Source organism: Mercenaria mercenaria, chromosome 15, assembly GCF_021730395.1.
Source record: "Mercenaria mercenaria strain notata chromosome 15, MADL_Memer_1, whole genome shotgun sequence".
Taxonomy (NCBI): Eukaryota; Metazoa; Mollusca; class Bivalvia; order Venerida; family Veneridae; genus Mercenaria; species Mercenaria mercenaria.
Window position 1 is genome coordinate 18,221,825 of NC_069375.1, and position 25,114 is coordinate 18,246,938.

Consider the following 25,114-nt stretch of genomic DNA (forward strand, 5'->3'; position numbering starts at 1 on the left):
GGGGGGGGGGGGGGGGGGGGGGGCACACCCTGTGTCCTACCGACACATTCTAGTTTAATATAAACTTACAATTCGTACAAATCCTTCTTATGTGTTTGGGATGCATCTGGTGGGGACAATTTTTTCTTACTAAGGTGAAAGCCCAATATGGTCCATTTTTGCTCATTGTCTTTTTTTTTGTTTGTTTTGGGTTTAACGCCGTTTTTCAACAGTATTTCAGTCATGTAACGGCGGGCAGTTAACCTACCCAGTGTTCCTGGATTCTGTACCAGTACAAACCTGTTCTCCACAAGTAATGCCAACTTCCCCACATGAATCAGAGGTGGAGGACTAATGATTTCAGACACAATGTCGTTTATCAAATAGTCACGGAGAACATACGCCCAGCCCGAGGATCGAACTCACGACCCCGCGATCCGTAGACCGACGCTCTACCTACTGAGCTAAGCGGGCGGGTCTGCTCATTGTCTTTCAGTATTAGTATGTGTATAAACTTATGTGTGGATGTTTGAAGTGTTCACGCCCAAGCCTGTTAGCTGTGGTTTGGATCATCACTTTCTTTGATATAACAAAAAGCAACAAAATAATTGGAATCTATGGCAAATCCAGCTCAACATGTTATTTTATATATTCGATATTTTTACCGCCTTATATTTAGTTTATATATCAAATGTTTAGAAAGTTTCCAAACTAATATACACGTGTATAACATCTATTCATTTCTAAATGATCTCAGTCAAACGTAAGATGCAGTCAGTTTTTCTGTTTGGAAAGATGAATAAAATGAAATAAGACAGTTGTCACAATTATGCTTTTTTTTGTCACAGTGATTCAAAAACCCGCATGTAAATGTATATATCACTTAACTTTGTTTCTTATATTTTAAGACGGATGCAAACTAGACCTGCTAGAAGGATCCAAATATTATTCAGCCGACAAAACGGTGGAAATTGCAAATGCAACATTGATTAAACATACAACATCCATCCGTATGCAGTGTAGGGGCATGTTTGACTTATTTAATGAAAACAACAACATTTTCCGAGATAAAGAATACATGCCTGCAGTAATATGTTATCAAGGAAAATGGCGTAATCAACACTTCTGCAAGAAACGTGAGTAGCTTTTAAAGTCAGGAACGTTTATGATTATAAATTCTACATCAAACAATATTAAACAATATTTACAAGATCAATAAATTTTGCATTTAAGATTTCCATATTAAAAGCTCATGTTATCTTGTTTAAAATGTGTAAATTTTATCGACCCCACCCCCCTCCCGTCAAAGAAAGAGGGGTATATTGTTTTGCAGATGTCGGTCGGTCGCTCGCTCGCTAGGCGAGTCTGCATGTAGACCAATACGTTTCCGGATGAACGATATCTCAAGAACGCGTGGGACTAGGATCATGAAAGTTGATAAGAAGGTTGGTCATAACCAGCAAATAACCCCTATAGTTTTGAGATTAGTAGGTCGAAGGTCCAGGTCACAGGGACCCGGAACAGTCAAATGGTTTCAAGATCATAACTTAAGAACGTTTAAGCCTAGCATCTTGAATGTTGATAGGAAGGTTGATCATGACCAGCACATGACTTCTATTGATGTTGAAGTTAGTAGGTCAAAGGTCGAGGCCACAGTGACAGTTAAACGGTTCTGGAAGATTACTTAAAAATGCTTTGACTCAGGATCATGAAAGTTAACATGGAGGTTAGTCATGACCAGCAGATGACCCTTATTCATTTTGAGATGGCTGATAACTCAAGAAAGCTTATGTCTAGGATCATGAAAATCGACAGGATGGTTTTGTATGCCAGCAGATGATCTGTATTGATTTTGAGGTCAGTATGTTGAAGGTCAAGGTCACAATGACCCGGAACAGTTAAACCGTTTCTGGACGATAACTGACTAGGATTACAAAACTTAATAGGGAGGTTAATCATGATCAGCAGCTGACCCCTATTGATTCTGAGGTCAATAGGTCAAAGTTCAAGGTCACATTGACCCAGAAATGTAGAGGTTTTGTGTAGAGTGACCAAATAATTTCTCTTCCTTGTGCAATTACTGAATAACATTGGGGGTGGGGGAGGGGGCATTTCATGTTCCACGAGCTCTTGTTAATGTTCAGAGTTTGTAGGACAAATAAACAGTATGTTTTGATAGAAATCATAACAATGCTATAACATACCTTTAAAAGGTATATTTAAATGTGATTTTGATACTGATGCAAATTGATATAGAGCAAGGCTGCAGTTAAGTTACAGTCAGGTTTTATTTTTTTATCTACGCATAGATCTGCGGATTGCGGGGCTATAAGTTCGATCCCGGAGTGCGGCATATAATCTGCGTTGCGATTTCATAAAAGAAATTTCACAATGTCAGAATGCATGTTAGGGTTAGCTGTCCGCCATTACATAAATGAAATATTGTCGAAAAACGGCATGTAACCCAAAACAAAAGTATCTTCAATATTATACGTTAGTAGCAATGAATATGAAACCTGTATCCATGTAATAACATTCAGAATCTAACTCAATTAAGAGCTTAATTACTGTCAGGGAAAACTGGGAAGGCCCTATATTTCTTTATTCAGTACAGTTGAAGCCCCTAGATATAATTTACTTATTCCAGGATGTGGTACATTAAACATAACTAACGGAAAGTTAATAAAAGATGGAAGAAATGTCACAGAAGGTGAAACCATTGCACATGGGGAAAGCGTAAGATCATTTTATTGAACATTATTCAACTTGATAGCTTTACAATATAAGATATTATCACCTGTACACTTAAGCTGTTACGATTGCTCCATTAACCGTAGCATGACTATTTCAAACGCATTAAATTTCTTTCTTAACATTAGGATAAAAATAAGCTTAAATAGAAACAAGAGGGTCATGATGACCCTGGATCGCTCACCAGAGTAATATGTTTCAAATGTCAAACTGATGATTTTTAGAAATTTTTTGGAAAATTTTCCAATGTACAATCAAGTAACCCCTGGGGCGGGGCCAATTTTACCCCGGGGGTCATGATTTGAATAAAGTTTGTAGAAGTCGACTAGGCAATATTACATATCGAATATCTAAGATCTAGGCCTTCTGGTTTATTTTAAGCAAATTTATGAAGATTTCCCAATGTACAATAAAGTAAACCCTGGGGCTGGGTCAATTTGACCCTGGGGGGTCAAGATTTGAACAAATTTTGTAGAGGTCCACTAGGCAATGCTACATGTCGAATATCTAAGCTCTAGGCCTTCTGGTTTATTTTTAGAAAATATTGAAGATTTTTCTATGTACAATCAAGTAACCCCATGGGGCGGGGCCGATTTGACCCCGGGGGTCATGATTTGAAGAAATTTTGTAGAGGTCTACTAGGCAATGCTACACGTCAAATATCTAAGATCTAGGCCTTCTGGTTTATTTTTAGAAATTTTTTGAAGATTTTCCTATGTAAAATCAAGTGACCCCTGGGGCGGGATCAATTTTGACCCTGGGGTCATGATTTGAATAAATGTTGTAGAGGTCCACTAGGCAATGCTACATTTGAAATATCTAAGCTCTAGGCCTTCTGGTTTATTTTAAGAAAATTTTTGAAGATTTTCATATGTAAAATCAAGCGACCCCTAGGGCGGGGTCAATTTTGACCCCGGGGGTCATGATTTGAACAATTTTAGTAGAGGTCCACTAGGCAATGCTACATCTCAAATATCTAAGCTCTAGGGCTTCTGCTTTTTGAGAAGAAGATTTTTTAAGGTTTTCCTATGTAAAATCAAGTGACCCCTGGGGCGGGGTCAATTTTGAACCCGGGGCTCTGATTTGAACAAATTTTGTAGAGGTCCACTAGGCAATGCTACAAGTGAAATATCTAAGACCTAGGCCTTCTGCTTTATCTTTAGAAATTTTTTGAAGATTTTCCTATGTAAAATCAAGTGACCCCTGGGGCGGGGTCAATTTTGACCCTGGGGTCATGATTTGAACAACTTTAGTAGAGGTCCAATGCTACATGTCAAATATCTAAGGTCTAGGTCTTCTGGTTTTCGAGAAGAAGATTTTTTAAGATTTTTCTATGTAAAATCAAGTGACCCCTGGGGCGGGGTCGATTTTGACCCCGGGGTCATGATTTGAACAAACTTGGTAGAGGTCCACTAGGCAATGCTTCACACCAAATATCTAAGCTCTAGGCCTTCTGGTTTTTGAGAAGAAGATTTTTAAAAATTTTCCTTTCGGTTGCCATGGCAACCAGAGTTCTGCATGGAATTCAATTCTTTGAACAATTTTTAGAGAAGACCATCCAAGGAACATCCCTGTGAAGTTTCATCAAAATTGGCCTGTTGGTTTAGGAGGAGATGTTGTTTAAAGGAAAGTGTGGACGGACGGACGGACGGACGGACGACGGACGGACGGACGACGGACGGACGGACGGACGCCGGACGGTGAGCGATCACAATAGCTCACCCTGAGCACTTTGTTCTCTGGTGAGCTAAAAATAAGCTTTTATACAATGAGTTTCCTGCAGTTCAAATGTCAGAATAAAGATTATTTGGATGTCATATATACCGTTGAGAGACTACTTACAATGTTATATCTATCTTCGACTTGTGGAATGTTAGAAATGTGAATCTTCAGTGTGTTAGAGTTGACATTTGAAAGTTGACACAGCTGGATCCTTTTTGTTGGAAATATGGAAATAACACTAAAATAATCTGAATTTACCTCGTTTTATGATAGTAATTCAACTACATTTTTCTAGAACTAGCAAACAAAGTTGAATGGGCTCTCAGGCATGTTTCATTTTTGTTGGGTAAACGTCACACCGGCAGACCTACAGGTCAGTAGGTGACTTTTCAGCTGTTGATGGTAAAGAACCTATGTGTTTTCACCAAGCACTAGTCCAGCATCTGGGTAGAATTGTCGTCCTTCCGTAAGCCTGGTTGAAGGCTACTTCGAATGGAAGAATCTTTACCACTCGGCCACGAAAGTTCAACCTCATGCAAATGTGAGATATATACGAACGTTTGATGTCCTCTTATAACTTCATCACTCAAAAGCATCAGTAAAATAAAATGAGAAAGAAGCATTGTTTCAATTCATATTTGTTTTTTCCATTGAAGGTGTACGTCAAAAACAATAATAAAAAAGCAGATTCCGACTTGCCAGCGGATTCAGCAATGAAATGCCACGATGGGGAATGGCAGAATTTTGTTGGTGTAAGCAGTAGTAGTTCAACCCCCGCAACAACTACAGAAATAATAACAACAATCGCAATAGGTATGGATGAAATTTTGTTTCCTACATTTCCAGATTTTAAAACAATTGTTCAAGTATGCATTTGCTTATCCTAAATTTTAGAACTATATCATTGACTTCACATTGAAAATTGTTTTACATCTCTAATGTGTCTTCAATTTTGTCAGTTTTAAAATTTCTTTGCATGCCTTAGTGCAAAAGAAGTTCACATGATTGTATTGATTCTAAGATCGAAGGATTTTGAAACGAGCCAAAATAAATTTTAACTAGATGATATTGTTCAAATCCCTAGAATGGAAGCTGTTTAGCACAATCGCACTATGTTTCATTTTGCACCAACCGTCTCGAGTCTGTATTTCGTCGTCCGTCGTACGGCTCCCACCTTTGTTTAATAACATAGTGGTACCATTTCAACCAAACTATATGTGGATATATATCTATAAACGGATGGATTTCAACTAGTAACATTTAGTCATACGAAGTTAGTTAACAGCTATTCGTCATGATGTGAGAAAGTTTTCTTGTCACGAGCTTGGATGGTCCACAATGGTTAAAAATGTGGAAATTGTCTGTTCATTTCAATAATGTAAACATTCTTTAAATAAATGATTGTTATTCTGATTGACCTTTTGGCAGATTTTCGATATTCATTCTTGCACGGACATGTCCTATGTCTTTTCAAATGGTTCCACAAGTTAGGACCAGCTCGATTGTCTTTAAATACGAATATAATTTCAAATGTTTTCTCTCGATATATCGATTGATGAAATACTTTTAAGTAACATTTGGAAGGTAACATATTACACTCCATTTAGATTCTACAACAATTAGTGAGGCAGACAAACAAAGTCGCGGTAAAGACGTGCTTCCTGAAAAGAAACATATTCAAAATACACGGAATAAAGGTGATGCTTCTTACAGAATACATTAAAATGTTTGTTAAACAGTTCGATATACAAGGAAATGAAGCGAAACTGAATTCATTTAACGATAGTTAACGACAAACTCCAGTCATTAAAATGTTTTTTATTCTTTATACTGATGAATTCTGAATTAAGAATTATTGCAAAATGATCGACTCAGTTTGGTGCAATCGGATGATGCATCATATACGATGCAGTTGATCGAACGTTTCCAACGTGCTTTCGAACTTGTATTATTCGTGCTTTAACTTCCAAAATCATCCTACAATATTTACTTGTTCAAATGAAATGTTAATCATAATGAAGGTTTTTATTTGGTTTTAGTTTTATGCAAGAAAGTTTTTTAGTTACTTTAAAATTGAAAAAAAAAGTCATACATGTATAATCTTATCAATAGTTTAATAATGTTCAGTTATTACTTTTTCAATATAGCATCATCTAGTGTGCCAGACAATTATGAAAAAGAGACTTTTGGCATTAACTTACGTCATTCATTGATATCTACAGGTTGTACTCTTCCTGATGATCAACGATATACTTACACGGACTTTGATGACAATAACAAAGATCCAGGCTCATTCGTATGTACTTTGTACTTGTATTTCTCCTAAATTTCTGTATGATTATAGTCTTAAATTTGTTTCTGTTTGATGAATATTCTTTTACTTTCATATCGCATAAGTGTGGAATTTCAGCAATATCTACTATTAGGAATAATCCAAATGCAAGTTGATCAGCTATCTATTATAAAATGTTCATATTATTCCAATTTTAGGGCACTGATTTTCCACTGGCTGATTGCCATTCTACCTTCGGAAACAGACACATTTCATGCTGTAGATTTAAATCCATATTTTTCTGTTTTTTTTTTTCTGTTCTTTACTGCCGTGTCACAAAGCAGATGTAAATTTTAAAAGAATGACTTATAAATTAGGTTTGTGAATTGTATACAATTCTTTTGGTTTATTACATATAGCTATTTATGTACTTGTTTCAATAGATTTTTTGTTTTTATTTGAGTAAATTTATATTTATATTTTATATCTGGTGCATGTGACTGTCTTGCTCATGCAGGTGGTTAGGTCTTACGGAACACACAGGGAGCCTCTAGTGACTACAAAAATTAGTTTGTTGTATGATGAAATCAATTTCTTTTCTCATGAACCGTTTTTCTTTGCAATAATTTATGCGTGGCCTCCCATTGTGCACTCAAAAAAAAAATGCATTACAAACTTTTGCGGAATATATGTGTGTGACATGCAACGTTTTAAAACCTACTACCACAAATTGTCATTGGCAATATCAAAAAGGGAAGTTATCGAAATGAATAAGTTTAAGCTATCACCGCAGACAAACACACCAGGCTTTTTTGCCATCATTTTGGGAATATCACCAACATCAGTATAATTAGAAAAACACTAGTGTACTTATGTAAGTTGTCCTAATTTGGAACAATGGAAACTTAACATAATATATTTGATTTTAATGACATTTTGAAATGTGCGATTGCATTTTGGTAGCTGTTTACTAAATCTAATGAGTAGTAGTTTACAAAATAACAAAACTATTGTTAAAAACAAAAAAAAAAGGATCCTATGTAGTACCAAGGTACCAAGAGTTAGCGAAGTTTAAGTTCAGTATTGGGAAAATACTTTGGGATTGCTTCCTTTAACGGGTGGTAGATTTATAGGGAAAAATCCCTGCACACTATTTCCACTTGAAATATGTTTCTTTAAATTAGAAAGACCCAGAGAAGCAGCGTCATGCTAAGTCGAAGAGAAACGCTTCCTTTATAGATCAAAATGCTAAAATAAACTAAGATAAGGGATTAATCCGTTTTTGTTTGTGAAAAGTATCTAGACATTTAAGAAATAAGAATTTCAAGACAGTGCTGCTTTTAAAATTAGCATGATATATTTAAAAAATAAATTATTTATATCGAACTACATTGAAACCTATTTTGACATTTGCTTGAGGCATTTACTTAATAAATTATTCATATCGACTTCACAGATTACTGATGGAACTACACTGAAACTACTTTTGACATAAGCATGAGGCATTTACAAAAAAAAATATTTTATGTCGACTTCACAGATTTCTGATGAAACTACATTGAAACTACTTATGACATTGGCATGAGGCATTTACAAAAAATTTGTTTTTATTTATTTCGACTTCACAGATTTCTGATGAAACTACATTGAAACTACTTTTGACATTTGCATGAGGCATTTACAATTTGTTTTATGTCGATCTCACAGATTTCTGATGGAACTACATTGACAGTGGGATGTACAACACTTGATCTGTATGACTTTTATACGAGTAGTTATGATTACGATTATAATTCAACATCAACAATAACCTGCATGAAGAATACGTTATCTCAACTTGAACTAGATTGTCCTGAAGGTAAGCACTGTTTTACTAGGTCAGATATGTTGTCATGAATTAAAAACAAATAACCTACCCAAAGAATATAATAAAGAGATCGTTAATGGGAAAATTATTTATTCTATGCAAAAAATAATTTTACGAAAAGTTAACGTGTCCTGTACGCAATATACAGTCTTTTTTTCCAATACATAATACCCACTGGTTAAACACATCAGTGATACTTAAACAACAGTTACAGTACGATACTACGTTAAATTATTTTTCTTGTCTTGCCCCATTGTTCAAGGAAAGATTACCTGAGCATTGCCTTTTTCTGTTTCGGAAATGTCCAAATATGATTTATTGGCATAACCTATTGTATTTAAGTGACACCAAACACATGCAAGGAATTGCAGCATGGTAGTGTCAACGAAAAGAATGGATATTTCATTGTGTCGTGTGATGAAGGGTATTCGTTGGATTTAATTGTACCAGAAAGACCTCAGTGTACATGTGAAAATGGACAGCTTAAAAGTGTATTTGGAGGCCAAGCACCAGCTTGTATACCAGGTATATATGACTTCCTTCGTTTATACCTTTCCCTTTCGACATACATCATATATGTCTATCTCACGTAAATTGTTATACGGCTATATATATGTTTTTGATATAGAAATTAAAAAGCATCCCTTTACACGACGTTTGATGTGTAAAGATATTAACTTAAACAGGATGTCAAACCGGCTATCTGCATTCCACTGTTACGTACTATTTTCAAAATGTATCAATGCACAAATGTTAAAGGCGGATAAACAATCTTCAGTTGAGCTTGAAAAGCGGTACTTGCCTTCGGTGTTCTTTACAAGATTAAAATAAAAATTCTGACATTCAATCCTCAAACAACTACCAGACTAGAACTAAGACAGGCCCAATATAAAACATAGTATCTGTTGTATGATAACTCATTTTCGTCTTTTATCAACAGATAAATGTGTGATACCCTATGAATTTGACGTACGTTTATCAGTGACAGACAGAAGGCGTGTCAGTCTTTCTGGAGGTTCCGTTGTTGAGGTTGGAGACTTTGTTTATTTTAATTGCTCGAAAGCCGGTGAATCGAAATATGAACCTTTGAACAGAAGATTCAAATGTGTGAACGGCCTCTGGAAAGAAGCTGAAAGAGATCGCAACTGGAAGCTAGGATATAATGGTGAATTTCCGTCCTGTAGAGCAGGTAAATTAATGATGATATATCTTCAGTTTCAATCACGGTTTGCATCAGTTCTGTTTGCTGCTCTAAACATTTGGTGACGTGACAAAAATCAGCTTGCATGAAGCTTTTGTAATCTTTTAAGCTTTCTATATGATGTCACTGTAAAGGTGTGTGTTACTTTAACACAAAACAAATGCAGTAAAATTTAATCATACGAAGCATTTGGCTGTGACTACATTACCACCTTTTTCTATGCTATTAATGGTATACCTGCTCGATTGCAATGTGTATCTTAACCTTTACACTGCTACATTTCTATAATGATCTTATCCACCGTTTAATTTGGACAGTATCATTAACTGTTAAAAGAGGTGCTTACCAAAAAGATACTGACTGAATGGCAACCAGTGCAGATCTTGATCGTTTCAAGCAAGATAATTGTAAATAGATTGAGGGCAGTTGGTCTGTATTATCGGTAATTATGAAATGTTCTAGGACAAGATAATTGTGTTATTACATTACGTACATTCATGATATCTTATTCACATTCAAACCTTGTAGCAGTGTATGTAATGATGTGTAAATAATTGATATTTACATAAAGTAGACAAAGTATAGTGTATAGAAAACACGAACAAACCAAACACATAAGAAACACAACAGAGGTACTGCCGTGGAACTAACAGTGGCAAACACATTTTTCAATTTATTCAAGGCGGTTTGGGAGGATCTAAACCTCACCTTCACCTTAATCTAATAAAAACTGTGCCGTTTGATTAGTAACATTGCGATATAAGGGACATGTATTTTCCTTTTATCAAATAGCGTTGAGGTAAAAGACATAATAGGAAGAAGGGTTCACTTTAGATTAAACTGGAAAATATTACCTCAAACAAAATTGCAAGGCGCAGTATATCCATAAAAGTTTTATGCATACATTTACAAAAATCAAGGTTACTAGATATAAACGGGGCGAATTATTTCATTTTCCTGTTTGCGTCATATGTTTGTGACCAGTATTCTGAACTGAATTTCATTCTAACATTCTAACATTGAACGAGTATTTTATTGCAACATTGTATGGTTTCTTTTATAACGGATATATTTTTGTTGTAATGGTTATGTCAACGCCGCAAAATGCATTGCTTAATATATAAATAGATGGTATTTTTTGTTTCTTTCGCGATATGCACATAAATAGCAATTTTACCACGGATATTTTCCATTCTTTATGGTACTCTGATTATTTTAATGTAGTTTATAAATATGGAGTTTTGGGATAAGCAGAGTTGTTGTGCATGAAGATTGTCAGTAGATCCCTTTTCAAAGATTATGTCTGTATTTTAGCCATATGCGAGCCAAACTGTACAAATGGCGGTGTTTGTTTCAAGGACGACAACTGTCGATGTAAACATCTAACAGAGGGAAAACGATGTGAAAAATGTGAGTAACAAAGATAGTTCTCCTATTAGCTTTAAAAGACTTTTGGTAAAATTGTAGTTAACTACATTATGAAACAGGTTCGTTGAAAGATATATTTTGCTACAAAATATCCTGTAGTAATAATTTATTAATCTTAAATCATCTTTTTGAATTCTTTCAACATCCTATATGATTTCACGTCAAGTCAAGTGCATCCGAACTTCAGTTTTAGGGGGAATAATTATGGAAAAAATTACTTCCCTTAAAGGTGTTTAATCAGCATTTGGTCTAGTAATGGATATGTTTGAAACATTAACAATTAATCATTTACACTTAGTTATGTTCACTAAGTGCTAAGTTTTTCACTGAAGCTATTTTCAAATGCGAGTTATTTTAGCGTAACTGTAAATTTGTTCAATATATTTGGTGTAACGAAAGATATGAATAAAATAACTCTTGTATTATATTTGTAAAAACATGTACATTGTATATTGATAATAATGTATTTAGCCGAATACTAGAAATGCAAGTTTGTAAAATTGTTATTACGTTAAACCTCTGTTGCGATATCAAGTGGTTTTAAACGTTGTCTTATGGGCGTACAATTTGAACACCCATGGTTGCGGGCGGGCGGCGGCGTACGAGCGGTCGGTGTCGAAAGCATGTCCGCTCTATAAGTCGAACAGTTTTCATCCGATCACTTGCTGACAATGTTTGTGGCGTAATATCTCGGCCAAGATCGATAACCAGCCAAATCGCCCCAGACACTCTTGGATTATGACCCTTGAATTACTCGAAAACTGCGAATTTAGCCTTTTCCGCTCTCTACGTCAAACAGTTTTCACCTCATCTTCACCAAACTTGCAGACAATCTTTGTTGGCATAATATCTCGGCCAAGTTCGATAACCAGCCAAATCGCCCAAGACACTCTTAGATTATGGCCCTTGAACTACTCGGAAAACTGCGAATTTAGTCTAGTCCTCTCTCTAAGTCTATCAGTTTTAATCCGATCTTCACCAAATTTGCTGACAATGTTTGTGGGCATAATATCTCTGTCAAGTACGATAACCACCAAATCGCTCCAGACACACTTGGATTATGCCCCTGGAATTAGGCCAAGTTCGATGACGGGTGTATTTTGTAACAGTCTGACACTCTTGTTCTAATGCGATGCTTACTTGGTGTCTTGGGTCGTTTTATTTATTAAATAAGTCTAAAATGTAATATTCCAAAAGTGCAAAATGTCATTAAATATTGATTACATATGATTGACTACCTACGATAAAAGGTCGATAAATTGTTTTGCTTTATATTTATTTATTATAATAAGGTAATCTTTCTCAGTGTAGTCAATTAGTAAGTAGCATGAGTGAGTAATTACTACGTAGGATTCATAATGCTATATGTAGGAGTAAGTAAGTACTTTGTAGGATTTTTATGCCGTACTTAAAAGTAAGTCAGTTCTAGCTAGGATTTATTATGTTGTACGTTGGAGTGAGTAAGTACTACGTAGGAGTTATTATGTCTTACCTCAGAGTTAGTATGTTCTACTTATTACTATTAAGACGTACGTAATTGTAGGAGTTAGTAAGTCCTACGTAGGACAAAGTACAATTGTTCGCTGCCATGGAATAGCCATTAGCAGCTATAATATGTTAATCCATGTATGTCGGCTTAATTTCTATCTTTCTTTATTTCTAGTTATTTGTGACGACACTTGCTTTGGTAATGGTGGGGAATGTACCGGCCCTGGTAGATGTTCTTGTCCCGCAGAACGTTTTGGTCTTAACTGTGAACAGAGTAAGTCAATCAACGAGAAATGGATTCAACACGCCGAGATTAAAGATATAAAAAGCATTGCTTTTTAATGCAAAACAGAACGTTGCTATTTCCTTACAAGTATCTGCAAAATACATAGGTCAACATATAACAAAAACACAACCAAGAAGACAATTAAACGATACTTCCCCTCCCTTTTTAGCTCACTTGTCACATTGTGACAAGGTGAGCTTTTGCGATCGCCCTTCTTTCATCGTCCATTCGTCCATCGGCGTCCGTCAACAATTTTTTTGTGAACACGATAGAGACAAAATTTCCCAGTTAATGTTAATCAAACTTGCACATAACTTGTATTGATATAATAGCCCTATTCCTTTCGAAAACTGGCCAGATCCCATCATGGGTTCCAGGGTTATGGTCCCTTATTGACCAAAATTTGCCATTTTGGCTTTTGCAGCCATATATATTAGATACTTCATTTATGGTTTGACTTGATACAAAATTGCAAGATATCTGTAACGACAACAGATCTTGATAGGTTCCAGAGTTACGGCGCTTAATTGAAAGAACCAACCTATGTAACACACAGAACCCATCATTTCCATGCATTGTTCAGTGAGGACCTAAAAATCCCATTCGCAAAATAAATATCTAAATCTAACGACAGAGAATTTAATTTGTGGAAGATTGTTCGAGTAAGCCCACGCCCATATTTTACATTCTCTTACGTTTTGATTCAAAGATATCTGTGGTGTACTAACGAGACCCCTCACCTTTAAAGAGTAAAAAATTTTTTTGCCGGAAATATTTATCTAAGACCCCTAAAACACGCACAGAATTCACCATTTATGTTTATGTGGGATGCTTGAGAAAATCTAGGTGGAGGATCCACGTGCCATTCTCATTTATACTTCGTTTTACATTTTCTTGCTTTAAAACAAATCGGCGGACTGACCCTCCGACAACAATTACATATTAAAACAACAAAACAATACAGTGCTACTGCATATGAAGCGTCGTTTGAGGTCTCTTTCACGCGCCCAAGAATCATTTTGTTTTGGTTGTTTTATACGAAAACTATATCTCGGGAGGGGAACTCCGAACCCATTCCCCCACTATATTTATATGAGACATTCCTTCCTTTGATCTCTCTCTCTCTCTCTTTCTCTCTCTCTTGTGAGAAATGTAAAAATAATCACAACCCCTGATGTAGAAAAGCAACCAAAATACGTCCCATTCCCTCATCATATAATTATACCTTTTGCAACGCATTTTGTCGCTACCAAAATTCGGCCGAATTTTGGTTGTGACTACCAAAATGCTTTGCTAACATTTGGAGGCGTAACAAGACCTCATTATTGTTTATCGTCTGTTGTACTATATGCTTCGGGCATTCAACTACTAGGGCTAACGCCATCGTAATACAAGTCCTGGCAATTCGAACTAAGAACCGTGGTAAATGCGACGAAAACGCAGATGTCTGTTCATTGATAAATGTTTATAATGGAGAAATAATAATATTACGCGCTGAGACGACTTCATCTCCTGATAAATGTAGTTGCACACAATCCATCATGTGTTTTTATCACACAAATATTGTGAGTCTAATGATTTAACTAGAAATTAAGTAAAGCACCGTCTCCATTATCCAGCCTAGCATACATGAAATATATTCATAATATTGATATAAGTTGCTAACACTTCATGTTTATCACTTTGTAATGAAATAGTTCTTGCTACTTGTTTATCACATTCTATTATATACAATGCCGAAACAACATGCTTTTTTTTCTCAAATCTGTTTACCTATTTTTGAGTCGGCTAAACGCTGTTAAGCGTTTGACGAGTCCTTGCTATCGCACGATTTCTCATTCTTAAATGGCCTCACAACACAGCGAAGTGATGTAGTTCCATTGGATTGTCTCTAATTTCAAAGAGTTCATTGATCGAATGAAGTTCATTTATGTCAATCCTATTTGCTATGAACAATATACGATGTAATCTGTCATATTTATGACTTGTAATTGTGCAATACTCGAATAAAGCCACATATTTTCTTCCGCGGTAACTCATTAAGCATAAACACGCATAACGATTCTGCGGGATTTGGTAATACATTTGCGCATATGATTATGGTGACGAATTTTATGCCCTTTTGTCACAAAATAGCAAATATGATGTTCACAAATTCAAATAAAAACTGCATATTAACTTATTAGCCAAATTATCCATTTGTTACCCTGTCCGTTTCAAAAAATAATCTTTAAAATCATTGCGCAAATAACAAATTTATTGTGCTGTGCATTTTATGAATTGCGCAGACTTACAAAGCTTGCGTAACATCCAGCGAAAGACAAAATATAGTTCCAGAACATACTGCTAGTATTTTATTGAGTGGGTACCTCTGAAAGCATTGGAATGTCTCTTATCAAAGAGTTTACCACACCGATGAAATTAAATTATGACAGCTTCATTTTAAATGACCCGAATAAGATATGTGCAGTACGTTAATTCTTCCGCGAGACTTCGCGGATGAATCCTAACTACATTCTGGACACTTCTCGGCGAACACGTGTGACCTGTTTATAACAATGCTTCTACGACTGCGTGGGCTGAATTTTGTAGTCAGTAAACGGATAAATTATCGGAAGAAGAAGCTCTTACTGGTTTGTTTAGTTACTACTGATATTAAAAATGATATTAATTCTTATTTTGCGAGAAATAAACAAATCGGCGAAACATTAAATTGTATTTTCTTGTAGTTTTTGAAATCGAAAGTAGATCGTCTATGTTAGAGTGCTTTGACGAAACGAAACAATTTTTTTTATGAAATGATCTAAATAATTTCACCGTAAACTTCAATGTCAGATACTGCCAATTGCTGCTAAACTGTCTTCATATCATCACAATTTGTAAAACATATTGTTGAAACTGGAGATTTTGGCAGTATAAAAGAAAGTGTAATCATATCCGGATATAATATTTTGGGTAAATATCGAGCTGTGTTATGAAATTTAAACATTAAAGTAACAGACATGATAGCTATTATTGTAACAGAAATGATTCTAGAATTTATTTTTATAATACATACACAGAATCAATATCAGACTTATATTCTAGTGCTGAGGCATGCCCTGAAAGTAAAAATATGAAGTGACAGTCATTCATACTTTGAATATTGTAATACTAAAAAGAATCTAGGTAATATTTAGAAATTGAAACATAAAATTTTCAGTTAGAAATCGCACCAAAGGCTGTATCAAGGGTCTACATTTTCAAAATTTCCTTGTGGTGATACCACAAACCCTACTTGCAGGAGGGGGTATCCTCCCACACCCTCCCCCCATATTGCCACTTTACAGTTTGATACATTTGCCCTTTTACCACCTGCCACAATGCCTATTTCAAAATCTGCCTGCAGTTCAAAGCGGGAAGGAACACCCCTCCCCACACCCACCCTGCTACCGACCACGTAAAAATGGCTCAAACATTTTTTCAGCCCAGTCTGGGCCTGTCTGTCTACATGAATCAAAACGGATATTGAAAGTACATAGACTGCGGGACTACTGAAATGGTTTTGAAGGGGTTAACAGGTCTGAAATAGAATAAATGATGGTTTTAACTAAAAAAGAACTGCATTTATTAATATTGGTTATCTTTTCCGAAATTGGTAGCTAGTCCGAGTAACTCCTCTTAGTTTCGAATGCGCAATTTTCCTGTCAGTGTAAACATTCATGACACTATATATTGACACTCAGCAACATTTACATATCCTTAAACGCAAAAGTAAGTATTTTTTAAATTCACATCCCTTATAATATGATTGAACAATACCTAGCGTGTGACACGGTTATTGCCAGGCCCCTTATCTGTAAAATATCTGAACAGTTCTTTCGTCCATCCGTTACAAATTGTATGTGGCAATCCGCGCTATAAATTTCAATATATAAATTTTCATATTCAAATTTTATCATGTGCGAATATATACCAGCCGATAATTGCCTGTTTTGGTAATGCCGGAGGCAAATGTTTACTGGAAAAATATTTATAGTCATGGGCAGTATCTTAGTGTCACCTGTCAAATTGTAGTTTGTACTTTCAACATTTTTATTTTTGCGAACCACTCTTCAATTTTAGAGAAATATATTGGGTTTAAATACTTGTATAATGTCAATCAAAGTTTTACTAGGCATCAATTCAATGTCCATTTCATCTATTGTAACAAAATCTCTGTTCAGTTGGGGGAAAAAACTAAAACCAAACTGAAACTGGTAGACTATACTACCAGTACATCAATCATTAGCCGACTCTCAGGCCCTTCAGGCCTTTGATTTTGTTATTTATTACTCTCTTACGTCTATATTTATAAAACCATATATTACGACAATAAATTAATTTTTAGAATTATACAGATCAGCATTTTGTTAGGCAGAGCTGTTAATCACTAACGTGTAAAAATGTGAAATATCTTAATATCCTATTATTTTGTATCAAATTGATATGATTCATTTTTTGAGGGATGATGCCATAACCTAGCAGATTTATTTAATCTCTTGTTCTAAACTTTACAATTAAACATATAGTAGTTTATGTGGGCTGGTGGTTTAGTGGTAACACGCTTGGCTGTCAATTCAGAGGTCGGTTGTTCGAAACCCGGTCCAAGCATTGGAAATTCCTGAGATGCTATAAAGTATCTCCCACCTAACTAAGAGGCCTGTATCGGTTCTTCTCAGTGTTTCGATGCTATACACCGGGCACGTTAAAGAACCAGACTGCCTATTCGCAAAGAGCCAAGCTAAGTTAGCCGGTCAGGCCTGTATCTGAAAAAGGAATTCTCTCTCTGTTCTCAGAGCTAGTCTTACTCTTTCTTCTGGCCAGATCGTTCTGTACTAGTAGAGGACCTGTGTGGCTGCGTTTGCGCTATGTAAAGCGCCTTTGAACGTGTGTATCATAAAAAGGGCGCTATATAAGTCTGGTACAATAATACTAATGATACAAATTATAGGACTGTCTTATGTTGAATGAAACAGTAGCATTTTGATAGTGTTGTTTTGATTCTTAAACAGTTAGGTAAATATGATGTGTATTCTTGTTCTTATTTATTTAAACAGAAGGTTGCATACTGCCAAAAAACGCTGCAAATTACACAGGCCAAAGAATTGCTAGCCCTGGAACGACGTTAAACAACTTTGCATGTGACCGTGGTTATGTTCTTTCATCGCAAAATGGAATGATGTGTCGGGATGGCGGATCATGGTCTCAAATTGTTACATGCATTAAAGGTAGGTTGACTATTCCATTGATTATATAGATTCTGAGGTGTAAAGAAGACATTTTCTTAAATAATTAAAAGAACACTGCATTTGACATAACATAAGTACAGTGTCTTGCCTTTGGTAGAGAGGGGCGTAATATAACTATGCAGATATGTTTGCTTTCAGGACGATTTTTTGTCTTCGCGGCCGAAAAATTAAATTGGAAGTTTCGGTCAGAAGCCTGTTCAGTTGGCTAAGTAAATATGCAACAATACGTTTTTTTAATGAGATTAATGAACTATATAAATGTGAGGTCGTAAACTTTTTTAGATAGAGTTTTGTCTGTAATCTCGTGCGTAAAAATCGACAAATAAATTAAGAATAGAATATCTTATCAACAAAATCATTATAGTTTCTTATTTCTGTCAATGAAAGTCAACTTAAAATGGAAACATAATACGTCAAGAACAAATAAACTTAGCAGAATTTCTAACCTCGACCACACATTCAAGAACATATTTCAAAAGGGTTTATAAGATTTCAAGCAAATTTCATGAAACTGTACAACGTACTAAAAGCTTTAAAATATATTGAACTATTTATTGCTTAATATGCGATATTATTTAACAAGAAGGTACATAATACAGTTAACAAGGTAAACAGTGAATTTAAATCATAAACAATATACACACGATCATGATTAATTCTATTCCTGATAATGTTACTTTAGTATTATCTATGAAATAAGTGGTTGTCTTTTAAGATTGTACAGTACTACGTAAAGTAATGCAAAAAGATTGTACAGTACTACGTAAAGTAATGCAAAAAGATTGTACAGTACTATGTAAAGTAATACAAAAAGATTGTACAGTACTACGTAAAGTAATACAAAAAGATTGTACAGTACTATGTAAAGTAATGCAAATTATCCACACTAGGAGGACTATTCATAAAATAATAACAGTTTAGATTTATTTTATCCCTTCAGAGTATTCGTTTTTAAGGTCCGAGCACTTCCGCAGTCGAGAAATCCAAGAGGTGAACGCTGCAGAAGTAGTCGTCCTTGGTATGGTTTTAAATAACTGAATGATACTACTCTCAAGTGCTTTATTCTTTAAATATTTACGCCCAGCCAGCATCGTTTTCAGTCCCGGAAAGAGGAAAAAGTCACAAGGACTTATGTCTGGTGAATAAGCGGAATAATTCATTTGTACCGCTTTTTCATCCCTCAGATACGTTTGGTAGATGGCACTTTGGTGAGCAACAGCGTTTTTATAGATCAACTGGAGACAGCGAAGACCAGTCATTGGACGCATTTTTTTTTGTATTTTCGTTTTACAGCTTTCATACGTTGCCTCGTTAAAACATTCCAGTAACTGACTTTCCTGACGATGTATGAATTTGTACAACAGTAACCCTCGAGTTAAATGAGATAAAAAAACAAATCCCTTTTGACACTTTTAGCTCTTTTTCAATTACTGGTCCGTGGTCAACTTTTCACAGCAACTGTCTGTTGTCAACGCGACGCCATGGCTCATAGATGTATATCCAGGACTCATCTCCTGTTAGGAGCTGTGACATCTTGCGATCATCTAAATAGAGTCTCTTTTAGCACATTGACCCTGTTGGCCTTTCGCTCCTCAGTTAACATGTAAGGTATTCATCGAGCACACACCTCTCTTAAAACCAAGTGAAAATCTCGTGAGTTCTTCCCACGACATATATATCACTATCTCGTAGACCGTACACCAGGCGTCTTCATCAGTCAGACGTCTTACAGCAGCATTGTTCTTTGACGTCACTGCTGTTTTGGGCCTGCCAGGAGGAGCCCTAACTTTAAGGACTGTCTGACCATTTTTAAATTTACGCACCAACCTGTAAACAATTTTCTCTGATAATGCATGAAGTAAGCAGTTCACTGAGTATCTGCTTTTCAGATCCTAAAGTAAGTAAGTAAGTAAGTAACAAATAATTAACCGAAATCAAAGCAGAAATTATATATGCATAAAATAAAAATAAAAATACATGAAATGTAGTTAGCATTAAAATCCATTCATTCATCGATTCATTTTATACAGTTAAATTTAAAACATGACAATGGAGATGAGGTTTTGATTTCTATTAGCAAACAATTCCATACAATTGGCCCTGAGTAAAAAAGACTACCTTTAAATATTTCACATTTTGTATTTGGTATATAAAAATTTAAGTTTGTATTAGAATGCAATGTTAAGGATGTGTTATTTGTTTGTGGCTTTTGCAGAAACATTTCATTTATATAAGAAGGATGTAAGCCAGTTGACACTTTATACATAAAACATGCCTTCTGGAAAAAAGAGACGCTTATCAAATCTTTGAATATTAAGTAATTTCAAAGCTTGATCAAAATCTTGAAAGTCGTTACCTAAAATAGTGCGACAGGCTCGTTTTTGTAGTCTTATAATTTTAAAGAATAATAATAAATAAAGAATCATGTACGCTCTAATATCAGATTATTGTCGCTTTTCATAGCTACATGTATTTTCCTTCGTGTATATGACTACACCTGATACAAAATTGAATATCTCCGAAATGGTACGTTAGTTTTCAATCACTTTTTACAGGATTATAAAGTTTCTTGCTTGTCACGGAAGCGCGCGGTTGCCAAGTTTTGTGAATGACCCTCTTGATTTAAAGAATGACTTTAGAAGAAAGACGTCCCACACCAGAAAAACTCTGCAAAAGCTTATGTTTAAGCGGATCTAATCATATATTTCCTCCATTTATATGCAACATGTTGATGTATCGTATTAAACGAAATGTTTCATACTCAAAATGTATTCAGAATAAATGATGGCAAGGTAAAGTGATTGGTCAGATGTTTTGTTAAGTGTTGTGCAAGCTAAAAGTTAATGACCTTCTAATTAAGCTGTCAAATGTAGTTATGCATTGCCTGATGTTTGGTGTTTAACTGACCTATTTTCACAGTGCGATAATTCATTTACATATTTCAAATATTATTAATTTGCATTTAAGATTTCACACTTTCAAATCATGAAGCGAATCATAAACGTCGTGGAACCACTTTCAGTCCTGGAGAAACTGTTAACAACTTTTATTGCCAACCTGGTTAAGTTCTGTCATCCGAAAAAGGAATGACATGTCAACGTGGGGGATATTTGAGTAGTATAGGGGCCTCTTTGGGGCCAGGAGTGCGCATGCGCGGCGGCCATCTTGAATCTATGACGTCACAGCAGGTGCGCAGCGGCCATCTTGGATTTTAAACTCATTTGCATTTAAGAAATGAACTAAGTACTCATGCGCGGCGGCCATTTTTAATTATATTTTAAGAATAACATCATCTTTCTATTTTAAGAATGACTTCACAATGTTATAAATAGAAACGATCATTATAAATCTATTTTAAGACTGTCATACTGAAAAGGACTTTATATTCTATGAATAGAAAATGTCTCCCAGAAGTATACGGAGCTGACCTACCTAGGGCATGGTCGCGCACATTGAGGGTCAGGTGCTCAGCCATAGACGGAGAGATAACACGAAAACAAAATATTACATGAAAATCAAATAGAATATTAATTATACTTAACCATATAAGTTCTTCTCAGACCTAACTGAATAATTACATTGTATGGTAAACAAAGCACTTATTGATAATAATCTAAAGTTAAATATATATCACTTTTTAAATTAAAAACATAAAGCTGTATTTAAGATAGCTACGTTAGAAGTAACGTTAACTGAAAATAAAAGGCTACTGTTTTGCTTACGATCTTTCCTCCTAGGCGTCCACTAAGTAAATGACCATGTATCTGTTTTAACAAGAGGGCATTCAAATGAGCCCATAGTCTGATTTTAGAATGAACTTTCGACTCGATGCAACTATTTTTAGGTACTGTATACTCAAAGCGATGGTAATAATCGAACAAGTCTTTGATGGTTAAGCTTTGGTATTCATGAGTAAATTTGTACCGGATGAAAAAGTCATTAAATTCTTCATTTGGCACTCAGGCGTGATAGTGTTCTTTCTCTAAGTCCATGTGGAAAACTCATTATCTTGTCCGGAATAGCGCTGAAGCGTGATAGTGCACATTCTGCCTCCCTGAATCTATGTGGAAAACTCATTAAGTTTCCTGACTTGGAATTCGCGCGTGACAAAGTGCTCGATGCCTACTGGAGCAAGTATGGGGAAAACACATTAAATTTCCCGACTTGGAACTCGAGTGTTAGTGCCTCTTTCATACCATCAATAATATGATGTTAAAGAAGATTTTAATAGTTTTCTAAAATATTTTCCAACATTTTCAATGACCATCTAGGGTTTTAGAACCGGTAAGGTACTTTTTGAGAAGGTTGCTTAAAGATCATCAAATATAAGACGTTTAAGGTTCAATTTTTACATTTTGGGTATCAGACATTTTTGAAAAGCCTATAGGGCGCACTTTACCATAACCTAGGTGCCAACCGGAAATGAATTCATTAAATTTCAAAGTCATCATACAGGCTCGGGACCGGTACCGTTAGAAAATCTTTTCAAGTAGGTTCGGAAAATATGTACTATTATGGGTCTATCTGTATCCGTTTTCAAGATATTGAGGTTAAAACCGGAATCATTGATCCGGAAACATCCGGCTTCACGCCTTTATTATTTAAGATAACCTAGGCATGTTGGGTATCTAACCGAAGGTCTCGACGAGTACCATAAGCTGGTACACTCAAACCAGAAGTGAAATCAATCATGCGTAAAATGCACATTTTCTGTGCGTTCCTAGACTCGAATCTGCTCAAGTGAGGTATCTTTGGAAAGGTCTTGTCATGATGATTTGGAAAATGTATACTTTGATAATCGTATTTTCAAAAGGGACAGAATAATGAGCAAAAATCACTCAAACGTTAAAACCCGGCTAACTCCTTCATAACTGAACTAAAGCTAGGCATGTAGGGTATCAAACGAAAGTTCTCGATAAGTACTTTAAGGCAATCAATTTAAATTGGAAGTCAAATCACTCGTGAGTAAAATAAGCTTACCTGATCCTTCCACTTTGATATCCAAAATGACAGTGAATGAATTCATAGGGCGAAGTATAATAAATAGAGTCAAAGCAACGTTCTGATTAGAACTTGTCAGACAATTATGCGATAGTTTGGTTCAAAGCTGTTCCAAACTGGAAAGTTTGCAACCAAATTCCTATTGCCGCTGTAACATCAGTACGGAATCTGAAGGACCCGAAAATATCTACATAGATGTGCTTACTATGCTCTGTGATCATCATGCAAACAGAAAATGGTAGATAAGAGCGTTTTAAAGCTTGTCTGACTTGAACTTGTTGCTGAATTGTCTTGATCAATTACACGAAATTTGTATGAAAGACAGACTAAAGAGACAGTTTTATAAAAAAAAAGATGGATGTGTTACCATTGGATCTCTGTGGAAAAATATTTTCCGACCGTGTAGAAAGACCGTACATACCGTTATATTACATGTCGGACTATGAGCCATATTAAACGGCTCTTGGCAAAATAACAGCACAAAAATTTCCAACGGATGCATAAAACAGTGGTTAAAGCAAAAGAGCACTTTTATATCTTTTAAAGACACTTTGATCGACATGATTCGTTTTCATTACATGAATTTGAATATTGAGGCGATCAGTGAAAGTGACTGGATGACTTATATTCCTGAGTAGGATGAAATAGCGCTTTATGTCAACGATGTGATACGAGGTGGTGGCCAAGAATTTCAATACGATTTGTTCCCAGTCCAAGAGAAGAATAATAAACATGATTTAATTTTACTTACGAAATCTGTAGATATCACTGATGCAATTCTTTATTTAGAAATGCGATAGACGCTTATTGAAAAGCATGATATCACTTTGTGAAAACGATGTTGAATAAAAAAAATACAATAAACAAATTTGTTGTTTTATTTGTGTACACCACCACGGCTACCAACGCTTCATCATATATTTATGTCAACTCAAATTCGAATGTATAGGTTATTAATAACAAAGACATATTGTATCACTAATACAGACTACATGTATCAACTAAAATAAGACAAAATAAAGTCATCATTCAACTCTTTGCAATGTACATCAAACGGTTTTGAAATGTCCTTCATTTTTCGTCCAAAACATCGGTTAATAATGTAATATACGCAATATAGCCCGCATTTATTTGAATCTGTATCCTGTATTTGACTGAAGTTCATCCAATAACGCTTCTTTAACACTTGCTCAAAATAACTTTGTAGTGCTCTGGTCTATTACCTAGTGGGGTCCTCTCTTAGGAAAATAAAAGGTCACCCAATGTTTTCCTGAGCTCGTGTCTCTGTTTGAAATGACGTATTGTCCCCTACGGATTTGAAGTTGATCCGCAGCACATATTGTCACGGGGTACTCTTTTAACATTTCCTCGAGCTCATAGTTATTCATTTTAAGATGTATAGGTGTTCCAATCCATAGTATCTTGGGTCATGCTTTCGCGATTTCTTACGCCGTGGGCTGTCCAAATCATGACTCATAGTTGTGTCCGTTTTATCCCTATGCCGCTTCAGATCACGATGCTTTTGTGACCGTCTTATTTCCGACCTAGCAATATCAACCGCTTGGGCTACGGGTGTCTCAAGTTTTACTACGAGGAGATCTTCCCCTTTTTGTTCTTGTTTCATTTCTTCCCTTTCTTGTTCCTCTTTTAATTCGGCCATATTTCTAAGATGAACACCGCTATCTACTATAAAACGACCCTTATGATCTGGTCTTATGTATCCATCCCTCAAGTCTTTGAAGTGTTGATACCATTTTTCAGGGTTCGGTACATACGGTACTCTTTTTTCTTGTTTATAATCGTATACTTCAATGGAACCCATTTTGGCGTATTGAAATGTAAAGCAAGT

The 25,114-nt window shown here is 35.5% G+C and overlaps 1 protein-coding gene across 1 annotated transcript in view; it reads left to right on the top strand.

Annotated features, from left to right (window-relative positions):
• Positions 1 to 25,114, top strand: part of LOC123548916 (sushi, von Willebrand factor type A, EGF and pentraxin domain-containing protein 1-like) — a 68,222-nt gene that overhangs the window by 12,301 nt on the left and 30,807 nt on the right. The window contains exons 7-17 of the mRNA XM_053524099.1: positions 888 to 1,115; positions 2,627 to 2,715; positions 5,109 to 5,265; positions 6,060 to 6,149; positions 6,675 to 6,748; positions 8,432 to 8,582; positions 8,934 to 9,116; positions 9,532 to 9,780; positions 11,107 to 11,202; positions 12,884 to 12,982; positions 18,073 to 18,243. Of these exons, the coding sequence (XP_053380074.1) occupies positions 888 to 1,115; positions 2,627 to 2,715; positions 5,109 to 5,265; positions 6,060 to 6,149; positions 6,675 to 6,748; positions 8,432 to 8,582; positions 8,934 to 9,116; positions 9,532 to 9,780; positions 11,107 to 11,202; positions 12,884 to 12,982; positions 18,073 to 18,243 (1,587 nt within the window). The remainder of the gene's footprint in view (positions 1 to 887; positions 1,116 to 2,626; positions 2,716 to 5,108; positions 5,266 to 6,059; positions 6,150 to 6,674; positions 6,749 to 8,431; positions 8,583 to 8,933; positions 9,117 to 9,531; positions 9,781 to 11,106; positions 11,203 to 12,883; positions 12,983 to 18,072; positions 18,244 to 25,114) is intronic.